A 12,286-nucleotide genomic window follows, 5' to 3' on the forward strand; every position below is an offset into this window, starting at 1 on the left:
AGCAATTTTAAAAAATGATATAAAAACCATAAAAATCACTCTTTCCACGCCCACCTCTATAAATCGGCAGTGAGCAGTATCCCAAATTTACAAATTCATGTAAGTAGCTTCAGCAAAACAAAACTGGATAATAACCACAAAAATGTATTTCATTTCTGATATAATCAAATATAAAACAAGTTCCTTCATAAAATTAAAAGATTTTAAAACACAGTGGTAACAAACTGTATACACATACACATATATGCATAATCAAATCTTATGCTAATATGTGCTCTAAATATTACTGCAGTGTAAGATCTATCAATAATAGATCTATCTACATTTATCTACTTGAGGAAAACAACTCAAAAATAGAGTCAATATGTAATAGTATTGTTTATTTTAAATACAGTAATCAAAAAAGTCATTTTCAGCAAGTCATAATCATATTGCTGTTACAATAAAGTAATAAGTTATTTGTTCTTAAAAACAATTCAACCGTATTATATATGCTCAACTGAATTGTCTCTAAGAATATAGTTGTCGCCATGGGTGATAAATGGTTTTATTTAATAATGCACCCATTGGTCCAAGTAAGTTTTAGCTCTATAGTTGGTATTTCTGAATATCAATAGAAAGCCATGTTCAATACATTTTAATCACAACTGTTTAAGAAAAATATTTGAATTTAAATATGAAATGTTTAAATCAAATAGAACATACTAAAATAAATATGCATGTACATTTTCAGATTTTTAAATTAATATTTTGCAATTTTTGCTTCATTTTTTATAAGTTTATTTATTTTGTTTTAATAACCTCTACACCCAACATGGGCTTAAACTCACAATCCAAGATCAAGAGTCTCATGTTCTTCTAACTGAGCTAGCCAGGCCCTCCTTCATTTCATTTTTTTACTTAAAATGTACAGATGTGGCTATGCTCTATTCCATTTCCTTCCTCTTTTTCAAGGAATAGTTTCTTCTAAGTTGGCATTTATACTTCCCTTGTAGGCTTTTGTACTTTTATTATATACGCATGTGCCTATAAAGTATAAGCTGATACTGTGCACAGCTTGTGTCTTCATGCATCCTTTTACAACTTGTATTTTTCACTCAACAATACATTTAAGATTTTTCTGTGAATATACCACAGTTTACTTTTCTCATTCTCCTATGATGGTCATTTAGACTATATTCTTGTTTCCTACTTTCTCTATTACAAATGACACTACAGTAAACAGCCTTACGGGTGCAAGATATTAAGATGCATACCTGCGATAGAGACATATGAGGATCTCCAATTCCAATAATTACTGCCAACTTGTTGTCCAGCGTGAACATAAATTTATTTCATGTCCCCCAGAGTATTAGATACCTCTATTTCTCATATCCTCTACCCCAATTCATTATACTTGACTTTTCTAACTGTTGCCAATCTTACAGCTGATGCTTTAATGTGCATTTTCTTAATTTCTAGCGAGATTGAACATCACTTCTTGTGTCAATTTGTCATTTACCTCTTGTAAATCGTCCGTTGCTCTCATTTAGTCATTTTTGTATTGCTTGTCTTTTTTAAATCATATTTTACTTGTAGGCTTAGGTGGTTTGCTTGTTTAACATTTTAGTGGTATCTTTTGATAATCAGTGCTTCACTTTGAAAGTAGTCAAATTTATTAAGTATTTCCTTTAGTTTTTTTAAAGTAGTTTCATTAAAACTTTCCTCCAGTTTATACTTTTGTATATTAATATCTCCCCTCTGCCCTGTCATAAACACACTATCTGATACTTCTTTACAAAAATTTTAAAGTTACTTCCAACTTTTAAATCTTTTACTCATCTGGAATTATTTTGTGTGTGATGCACTGTAGATATCTAATCTTGTCCTTTGCCATATGGATAGCCAACTATCTAGAACCATCATTGAGTAGTTCTTCCCTTCTTAACTAATAATGATACTGCTGCATATGTCATATGCATGGACCCCAATTATAGAATCTATTTCAGGACTCTGCATTATTTCATCAGAGTTTATCTCTACACCAACACTATATAGTTTTAATTAACATAGCTTTATTATAGATTGCAGTATTTGTTTTGGTGACCCAATCCTTATTATCTTCCTTTAAATTATGTTTGTTGTTTGTTTGTTTTTTTTAGCCTTCTACTCTTTCAAAAAATTCTTATGACCAGCTGACCAAGTCCATGAAAACCCTTCCTAGGGTTTGCTTGCTTGCTTTTACTAGTCCTTGCTTACTTTTACTACTTCTCAGTAGTTTGTTGAAGAAGTGTAGGATTTCACATGTAGCTAATCCTATAGCTGGCAAAATGGCAGATTTCTTTTCCTTAAATCCTTAACCTCTTTTCCTATTGCTGTTACATATTTTATCTCATGTATGTCCTCGTTAGGACCTCCCGTAGCTGCTGAATAGGGACAGCTATAGTGACCATTGTGGATTTGTTTCTAACTTTAAAGATAACACATTTACCATTTCACCATTCATTATGAGTTTCCTTCCTTCCTGCCTTCCTTCCTGCCTTCCTCCCTCCCTCCTCCTTCCTCCTTTCCTGTCCTTTCCTTTCCTTTCCTATCCTGTCCTCTTTTCCATTTTTTCTTTCTTCCTTTCTCTTTTTTTCAATCATTAAGTATTGTTAGGTATGCTTCAGTATGTTAAAAAAATAAAGTACATTCCCCTACACTCCTAGTCTACTAAGAATATTTTATAGCAATAAAAATAATTTCTTACTTAGTTTGAAACATAATAATTTTTTCTCTCTGAATATATTACTATGTTAAAATACAATAATAGATTTTCTAATGTGAAACCATTTTTCCATTCCTGAGACAAATCTTGCACGGACATGCTAACTTTTTAAATATGTTATTGGTTTGGCTTGTTGGTATCTATTTTAGTACTTCAAATATATGTTCACAAGTGAGATCAGGCTACTATTTTTCAATATCATAAATCCTTACTAAATGCATTAAAGACAGTTCCACTTTTTTCTGTCCTTTGAAACAATTTACATAAGATAGAGATTATCCATTCCATATAATTATGGAAGAATTCACCTACCACAAGCCTGGACTTGATGAATATATGAAGGTGTCTGTGTGTGAAGACATTTAGCTTTTAATTCAATATCTTTAAGGGTTTTAAGTCTATTTAAGTTTTGTATACCTCTTTGAGCCAATGTTGGTAATTTGTATTTTGTAGGAAATTGCTCATTTTGTCTGTATTTTCAAATTAATTGAAATAATACATTAATATTACTGTTTGTCTAAAATATCTGTCTTCTCCATGACTGTACCTCCTTTTATTCCTAATATTGCTTTATCTGTGTCTTCTCTATTGTTTACTTGCCCAATCATAGTAGCATTTGTGTTTACTTTCAAAGAATAGCTTTTGGTTTTGTTGATTTCTATTGCTGGTTTCTTTTTTAAAGTTCTTGGTAAGACAGAGTATACATACAAAAGACTATATATATATATATATATATACACACACACACACACACACACACACACACACACACACATACTTACATACACATATAGCGTACATGTGTGTTTTAAGAAACAATAAGATGAACACTAGGGCACTCACCTTCAAAGTTAAGAAATAAAATATTACTATTATTTTCAATGTTTCTATATATCGCTCCTCAGTAGCATTTTCTTCCCTCCCACACCCCCTAAAACTCAGGTCATCACTAATGGATGATTTTTGTGTTAATCATTTACTTTCCTGCCTCTGCTTAATTTTATACCATGTATATGTGTCTTTTTTTTTTTTTTAACGTTTATTTATTTTTGAGACAGAAAGAGACAGAGCATGAACGGGAGAGGGTCAGAGAGAGGGAGACACAGAATCTGAAGCAGGCCCCGGGCTCCGAGCTGTCAGCACAGAGCCGGGCGGGGCTTCGAACTCACAAACCGCCAGATCATGACCTGAGCCGAAGTCGACCGCTCAACCGACTGAGCCACCCAGGTGCCCCTATGTATATGTGTCTTTAAAGAAGATACAGTTTTATTTTGCCAATTTTTAGCTTTTACGTATATGCAGCCATATGCTAATTATATGCTACTTGATTTCATTGCTCAAATTATGTTTGTGAAATTTATCCATGCTGAACATACAGAGAGGTTCATTCATTTTCATTGCTATATAGGACATCATTAGAAATAATGCACAATTAATTCATTAATATAATTTTTGAAAAGGATAATATTCATATATAAATTTAAGTTATGTCATGCTTCTTAAAACTATAAAATAATTTGATACTATATCTGTGGAGATTGGACATATTATTGAATGTAAAATTAAAAATGTAAAGGCACCATTAGATTTTCAATGATGAATTAATGACCTTTAAAGTTAATTTAAAAATAAATTTTGTATGGAAGAATGCCCAATTACAAAATGCAACATCCAAAAATAATTTTAAGATTAATGAGTTATTGGGGTGCTTGGGTGGCTCAGTCAGTTAAGTGTCGGACACTTGAATTGGCTCAGGTCATGATCTCACGGTTTTGTGAGTTCCAGCCCTGCTTTGGGCTCCACGCACTGACCTCGCAGAGGGATTCTCTCTTTCCTCTCTCTCTGTCCCTCTCCCCTCACACTCTGTCAGTCTCTCTCAAAATAAATAGCTTTAAAAAAAAGATTAACGAATTATGGATTGACTATTTGAGTTCAAAAAAATCTCTTTTAATGGAAAATCCTCCAGGTCAACTTTAAATATCTCATTTATAAAGCTGAGAGCTGCACAACTTTAAATTAAAATGTAGCAAATGGAGTTTTAAAAAAGATAATATAAAGTATCCTCCATGTAGTCTGGGAAAAATAATTACGTTGTTTCATTTTACAGTATCATCCAAATTTTATTAATTGTATGATAGAAAGCTATCATACTAATAATAAATCTTGATAAGAAAATTAACGCCAAAAGGAGAGTGAAAGTGAGAGGGGTTATCTGAGATTGTTTTACTTTTCCTGTGGACAGTTTTACAGTGAATTCACAGGGAGGCTTTCTAAAATGACATCCTTTTTCAACAGAGGAAAAAGAAGCCAAAGAATGGAAATTTATGGAAAGTCCAAAAAGTAAATGGGATCTTCTTAGTTGAGCATAATAGTTATGAAATTTTAAATCTGTTATTTCTCCTCTAGGCATTTACCTTCTGCAAAATGGAAATACTACTTTCAAATTCTCACCAGCTCAAAGGTAAATCGTTAAGACTGACCTCTCTGTAACTCTCGGTACTTAGGTCATGCCATTAAATTTCTTTCTGACCAAACTCTTTGTAAGACAAGAGTTCTAGTTAAATGAAAAGCATGATGAACCACAGGTAACCACAGGCTCCATATATGGAATGGAAACTGCCAAGGGGATTACAATAGGACCAAAAAATGTGCATAGGCTTACGTGTATTTAGTGATTCAGCAGGTGTTTCAGAATCTAGCTGTATCTCAATATGAACATCAACAATCTACTTTCAAAAAGGTAGCTGAGGGGTGCCTGGGTGGCCCACCTGGTGAAGTGACGGACTCCTGCTCAGGTCATGATCTCACTCATGGTCTTGAGATTGAGCCCCGTGTAGGGCTCCCGCTCTGGGCTCTGGGCCTGGAGTCTGCTTAGTATTCTCACTCTCCCTCTCTCTGCCCCTCCCCTGCTTGCTCTCTTTCTCTAAGAAAAAAAAAAAAAAAAAAAGATACCTGATAATGCACCCACTAAATATATACCAAAACTTGACTTTCTTAGGATTATGATTTTAAAATAGACTAGTTCTCATTTACTTCCTTTATTTGCCTAAGGCTTTTTGTCACTAATGCAAAAGCTAATAGAAATTATTGTACTCTTATTTTTAAAAGATTACTACATCAAATGTTATCAACAAGAAGAACAACAAAAAGTCTGCTAAAGCAGTCACGTTATTCTTGTTAATTAACGCTATAAAATCGGAAAAGCTAGGATGCCCATTTGTCAGCATAGATTACAGGCAGAATTCATATATTCCAAGGGGAAAAAGTATTCTATGCTAGAACAAAAAAAACTATTTTAATTCCTTTTGAAGGAAAATGATAGATTAACTGTGCCCAAGTCCATACTATTTAAAATATATAATAGTAACGATTCCCCAAGTGGATTTGATGCAATGAACAATATTAAACGCATATTTGAAAGGATCCCGTTATTTGTAATGGGACAGAAGGAGAGCTGAGCTCATGCAAATTCGTTTTCAATTTTTGTTACAGTCAGAGGAGAAACATTTTAAGAGACATTCGGTACTACACATTCAACAGTCCAGTGATGGTCTGATATATTTATTTTCTAGTCCCCAATCCCCACCCCTGATCCTTTTTTCTTTTTCTTTTTTTCTTTTTCTTTGTGTCTGGGGGAGGGAGTGGCGGTGGCCATTAGGAGTTGTATTTTGTGGCAGTTCACAGAGCACTGAGGACAGAGGGCTGTGAAAGATGGAGAAGGGTGCAAATGGGAAGATTCCTCAGCCTATGGGCCAGCTCAGTGGAAAGGCTAACCTGTTAAAAGTCTCAGTTTTGTGTTAAAGACTTGCTTTGAAGCGCTCTTCCTTCAAACAAGGAATTGTTTTTGAGATCCGTTAAGGTATCTATAAAAAGGAAAGTGTTGTGATTTTAATATTATACTGAAAAGTTGACGGTCCGATGAATCAAAAGGAAATACAACAGAAGATGGTCAGTAGAGACCTTAATTTACCCATCAGGGAAGAAATCCAAGGTATCTGTATACTGGGGATTTCGGATGAAATAAATTATTCTATATACACTCTCCAGTATTCAAGTCTCCTCATTTAGTCTAAACTTTAGGAAATTCTTCTTTAAAGCAATCCTAAACGAATATGTCATATACTAGAGCTGATGCTATCTCCATTTAGAGTAACGCACAGTAGTTTGCCTTGCCACACCCCAACACCCGCACACCCCCCACCTCGCCCCCTTTCTGGGCACCGCAACAGTTCCTTGAATTCCACACCCTCCCCTGGGGGAAGACACGGGAAATCTTGGCAACACAGCACCTTTGCAGTTTCCTCTCCCCATTCTCTAATCCCTTTCGCAGAAAAATCACACAACACTAAACCCATGCTTTTAAACATCAAAACTGGGAAACTCAAATTTATTACAAAAGATCACACTTTGAGACCAGTTCCTATTTGTAAAGAGTCATTTCATCAGCTCATTTTGTTGGAACAGCTGTCTTGCAGGGCGACGCGCTCATTTGTACAAGTCATTGTCCATAAATTAACTTAGATCTTAAATACCAACCCAATATTCATAGCTCGCTGATTCAAAGAGAAGACAAAGCTTTGATCCACTGGCCCCAAAGGCACAGAAGCAGCAAGAATCCGTGTAGCCACAGCCAACCTACTCCCCAGCTAGGTAGGTTCTCTCCGAATCCGACCCCAGGCCCATCCTTGGATTCGGGTTTGCGGGGTCGCGCGCGGCTCCTTTCCACAGCACATCCTGAGCGCGACCCTGGTCTAGTCTGAATCTCCGCACGTAATCGCGCCGAGAGTTCCGGCTTCTTCGCCGTGTGTCTCCTGAATTCTCAGAGAATTGTCCCTAACTTCCTATCCTTCCTGGATAGGAAACCTGGGTGGCAGGTTTCCGGGGCACATACGACCCGAAGGTGGACTCTGGGTTTGCGCAGTCCTTCCCGGAGCTGGACACTGGACCACCCAAGCCCACGCCTATCCCCCCACTCCACCCACCCGGACTCTACGCTCTCTGCCCACCCCGACAGTCCCCCCTCCCCCGCATCACCAACCGCGACCCCAACCGCAGCCAGGATCCAGCCTTCCCACGCCCCCCGTGCCTCAGGCACACTTCGCCTCGAGCCAGGAGACTCCGGGGTGAGCTCCGAATAACATTTAGCGGAGGCAGAATCTGGAAGCCGGTTTTCAGAGTTCACTCCACGCCGGGACCCAGAGGCACCGTTCCAGCCCCTCCAGTCACTAACGTCCCCATCCCAGGTAAGCTTGGGTGGGGCAGCCTCCCGAACCCCATCTCACACCTGTGTTTCGCTCACTCAGGGATCCTGAAACACCTGCCCAAGTACAGTTCGTCGCTCTCCACACAGACGTGCCACCCCCCCCCCCCCCCCACCTTCGTCCCTAGCCTGGGGAGCCAGGGGAGGGCGTGAGACCCAGGCACCGTCGACCGCCCGGGAGAGCGCAGACACGCCGGGGCGCGACCGTGATGTCCCAAACACAAAACCCCGTCCCGAGTCGTCCCTCCAAGACTCGTTTTCTGCCCTCACCCGTCCAGGCCCAAACTTGGCTGGTCCTGCCCCGCAGGACTGAGCGGAGGCGCGGCGGTCCGCTCTCGGTCCGCTTGGCCCGGGCTCCGCTCTCCCCGCGGGACAGGGCGGGTCCAGCCCTTCCCGATCCCGGCTCCCACTCACCACGAGGGTCAGCAGCAGCCCGGAGAGGGCTCCGCGCAGGGGGATCGGACGCTCGGCGGCGGCCATCGGGGGGCGGGAAAGGGGCCGCGAGGCAGGAGGGGCCGCGGGCGCCGGGCGGGAGGCCAGAGACCGGAGCGGGCGGAGGTGCAGCGGCGCGCGCGGTGCGGGCGTGCCTCGCTGCCGCTCCTCTCCAAGTCCCCTGGGATCTGTCAGGCTTGCCTGCCCGGGAGCGTGTTCGCTCCTGAGACGGGATTGGACGCGGCAGACGCCGGGCCGCCCCTCCTGGTTATTTCTCAAGTCGAATCACGCGGGCAGCGGGGGAGCTGCCCGAGCCTGCCCTTCCGCTCCCCCGGGGCCGCGCCGGGCGCTGGCTCTCGCGGGAAAGCTGTCCCAGGCCCACCCTCTGCCGCCTTTCCCACGCCCCACGCCCCTCGTCCGCCCCGCCTTCCCTCCGCGCGGCCCGGGCCGCCCAGACCTTCCCGGAGCGAACCCCCCTGGCCGACGCCGCCTGCGCGCTCCCGCTGCAGGACCCAAATCCGCCTGCAGGGATCCCTGTCCCAACACGGGCGCTCCGGGGTGCCAGGAACACCTCCGTCATTGCATCAGCGCATCCTCCCTTCATTCCGCTCCTGATCGAATGCCGGCCAATGTCTCCCGGGTAATAAACCATTTATGTATTCTTTACAAATTTGACTAACATGGTAAGATAAACGACGGAGGGAAGATTATCCCAAGTGGCTTGAATAAACTGGCATTCGGTATACCAGAAATTAAAACCAAGTAGAAGAAACTCCGATATCTGACCATTTGAAGTGTCCAAAATAGGAGTGATTACATGAAGAGTCTTCTTTACCGCCAATTTTGTGACCTTATATGAACCTTCTAAGAAAGAATTTGTTCTTCTATGTGAAGTATTGATTTAGTAATTACATGGTAAGTGTGCTAAGGTGCCATTTTTCAGTCTGTGGTAAAAGGAAAGTAAATCTACCACCCAAAAGCTTCTACTCTAAAATGAAGCTTGCAAATTCAATATTACTCAATAAATGTCACCCAGGTCATCAAGGCATTGTGCAAGGGGCTGGAGGAAAGAGAATGTACAAAACCCAGTTGCAGCCCAAAGCAACCCAAAGTCTAGGAGGGCATAAAGGCATCTTAGCCCAGCAGGGTAAATGTTTTAATGGAGAGGTAGCTAACAACACCTGGACACATTCCTTTATTTCCCTCTCGATGGAATTTTGTATCCCCAAAGCCCCCACTTGTCAGATTCAGGAGGAACTCCTTCTTAGGTGCGTTGCTGTTCCTCAAAGTCTACGTACAAGTTCCAATGTCAGAACCCTCAGATAGTCTAGATTAATCAGGGAAGGTGCTATGGCCTTCATTCATCCCACCCTGCCCATCCAGTAGGCTTGTAAACTGAAGTCTGGGGCTTCCCTGAAACTCATAGGCTCTGAGGATTCAGACACTAAATTCATTTCCAGTCCCAGCTCTGAGGCACCCATCAGAAATCCTGTCTCACCTCTGGAGGCCTCTGAATGAAAGAAGCCTTCCAGTCTCAGAGAAAGTTCTCCAAACTTTTCTCCGCCCCAATCATTTTCATGTTACGCAAGACCTCAGGAAAAGGCTCTCAAAGATTCCTCTGGCCCTAGACAGCCTTTAGAAACACAAGTGAATCATGGCTTTCCTGTAACATAGGTGATACCATAGACTGAACTGTGTCCCCTCAAAATTCATATGGTGAAGACCTAACCTGCCTATGACTGCATTTGGAGATAGGGCCGATGAGGAAGGAATTGACATTAATGACATTATGATGGTGGGGCCCTGATCTGATGGCATTAGTGTCCTTATGAGAAGAGACACCAGAGAGAGCTCCCCTCCTCTGTCTTTCTGTGTCTCTGTCTGTCTCTCCCTGCTCCGTGTGTGGACACAGTGAGAAGGTGGGTGTTTACAAACCAGAAAGAGAGTCCTCATCAGAGGTCAAATAGGCCAGCACCTTAATTTTGAACCCTCAACCCTCAGAAATGAGAACAAATGCTTGATATAAGAACCAACAGAGAAAAGGAGAGGGCAGGACCATGTTCCAGACAAAGGCAACAATACTGGTGTAGCACTGAAGAGCCTGGTAACACCTTCCTACATCAGGAATACAGGAAGGGAGATTCTTCAGAACCACTGGAGTTCAGACGAAGTCCAATGACTGGGAATTAGGTTAGAAAGCTAGGCTTGTAAGAACCCAGGTTGAGGAGCTGAATTTCATCCTGGAAAAGATGGAAGAATCATCTACTCAATCTGTAAAAACAGTTGCTAACTACAGTTACAGAATTATCACTTTGGGTGAGTTAATGAAGTCATTACCTTCCTTCATAGCCTGTTTATGTCTTCATATAGCTTTCCTAGGGAATAAAAGGCTTGAAATGTTTTCCTTTATTCTAAGTAGTCTTACTTTTCAGTGATTTCGGTTTTATCTACTAGAGCGAGTCTGACCTATTTATTACTGTCATCCAAATGACTAAAACTATAAGATAGCTATTATCTGCTTGTTTCAGCTCTACTGGGTAATTGAGGCAATTGTTAAGCCTACTGACTATGTAACAGTTACTCTGAGCTTCCATTTTTAGCTCCTACAAAATAAAAGTTATAGGAATCTATTCCAGAAATATGATAAAAAAGCATATTGGGGATATTTTCGATTTAAATTGCAAATTCCGAATAACAGACGTACTTTTAATTACCGTGTTGACATTTCCTGTTTTGCTATAGCATGTACTTGCCCATCATGAGTAGATTGGTCTACGCTCTAATGAAAATGCATTTTTATAGCTTAGAAGAATCTTCCTACGCAGTTATAATTATAAATGTGACTTGAGGATAAATTAAAATTACTTTTATTTTTCCTGTGTAAATTATAATATAAAATGAGTTTGTTAAAAATCTATTTACAATATGAACCTCAGTTTGAGCATTGTGAGAACTGGATCCTTCTGTAATCAAGTCAACTTTAAATCACCATGAGACGTCATAAAGCGTAAAGAGTTATTCTGAAATGTCTTTATTTTAATACTCATTTCCCAAGCTGCCAAATCAGTTGGAAGTCACTCCTAAAAGGATAATGTACAAAAATGGGAAAGAAGCATTATTTCCCCTTGTTACTCTCTTAGTCTGAGTAGCTATAATAAAGGTAAGGGCAGCAATAATAAAGGATCAATATGGGAAATGATTTTAGGCTGAAGTACAAAACTTCAGGAATCCAGGTGAATTCAAAAATGTTCAGTAGAAAGCAAACCTAAGATTATTAAGAGTTCTCTGTACTTAGGAGGGATCTCTGGCCACAGAAAGAGTGGAAGAGAGGTGGAAGCTAACCCCCGGCCCACTGACAAGGCTGCCTTGCACAACTCAACGCCAACAGGCTCTGGTCTCACACACCTACTCGCCTCTGTGGCTTGCATGGGCGATGACATGGCAAGTGTGGGTCTCCTCAAACCACGCCTATAAAATACAACCAGGGCAACTGTATGATTTTTGGAACAAACTTGCTAGTAAGGAAAGAAGTGTATGAAAAGAAGCTTGAATTAAAATCAAGTTAAAGATTGGTTTGAATAGTCCTTCTGAAGATGTAACATGAGTTCTGCCATGAACTCAAGTTCATGTAGCTCTTTTAGAATAGTAGCTCAGAAGCACTTTTAGAATACTGCTTAGGATAAATGGTCACAGTAATAAACAGTAATTGAGCAAATTACTTGTTGAATCAACAGTGAGGAATACCGTACAAATGTGTCCTCACATGCTGGGAGCCCTTGCAGACTTTATTTTTGGAGGTTAGCTCTCCTTAATATACCCACTTGCTCTTTCGGAGAGACTCCTTCCTC

The 12,286-nt window shown here is 40.6% G+C and overlaps 1 protein-coding gene across 2 annotated transcripts in view; it reads right to left on the reverse strand.

Moving 5' to 3' along the window:
- DSC3 (desmocollin 3) overlaps nt 1–8,759 on the reverse strand; it is a 49,645-nt gene extending 40,886 nt beyond the window's left edge. For both annotated transcript variants that reach the window (XM_045457594.1, XM_045457595.1), the window contains exon 1: nt 8,421–8,759. In XM_045457594.1, the coding sequence (XP_045313550.1) occupies nt 8,421–8,486 (66 nt within the window). In that variant the 5' untranslated portion in view covers nt 8,487–8,759. The remainder of the gene's footprint in view (nt 1–8,420) is intronic.
- Nucleotides 8,760–12,286: the final 3,527 nt, after the last annotated feature.

Source organism: Leopardus geoffroyi, chromosome D3, assembly GCF_018350155.1.
Source record: "Leopardus geoffroyi isolate Oge1 chromosome D3, O.geoffroyi_Oge1_pat1.0, whole genome shotgun sequence".
NCBI classification, from domain to species: domain Eukaryota; kingdom Metazoa; phylum Chordata; class Mammalia; order Carnivora; family Felidae; genus Leopardus; species Leopardus geoffroyi.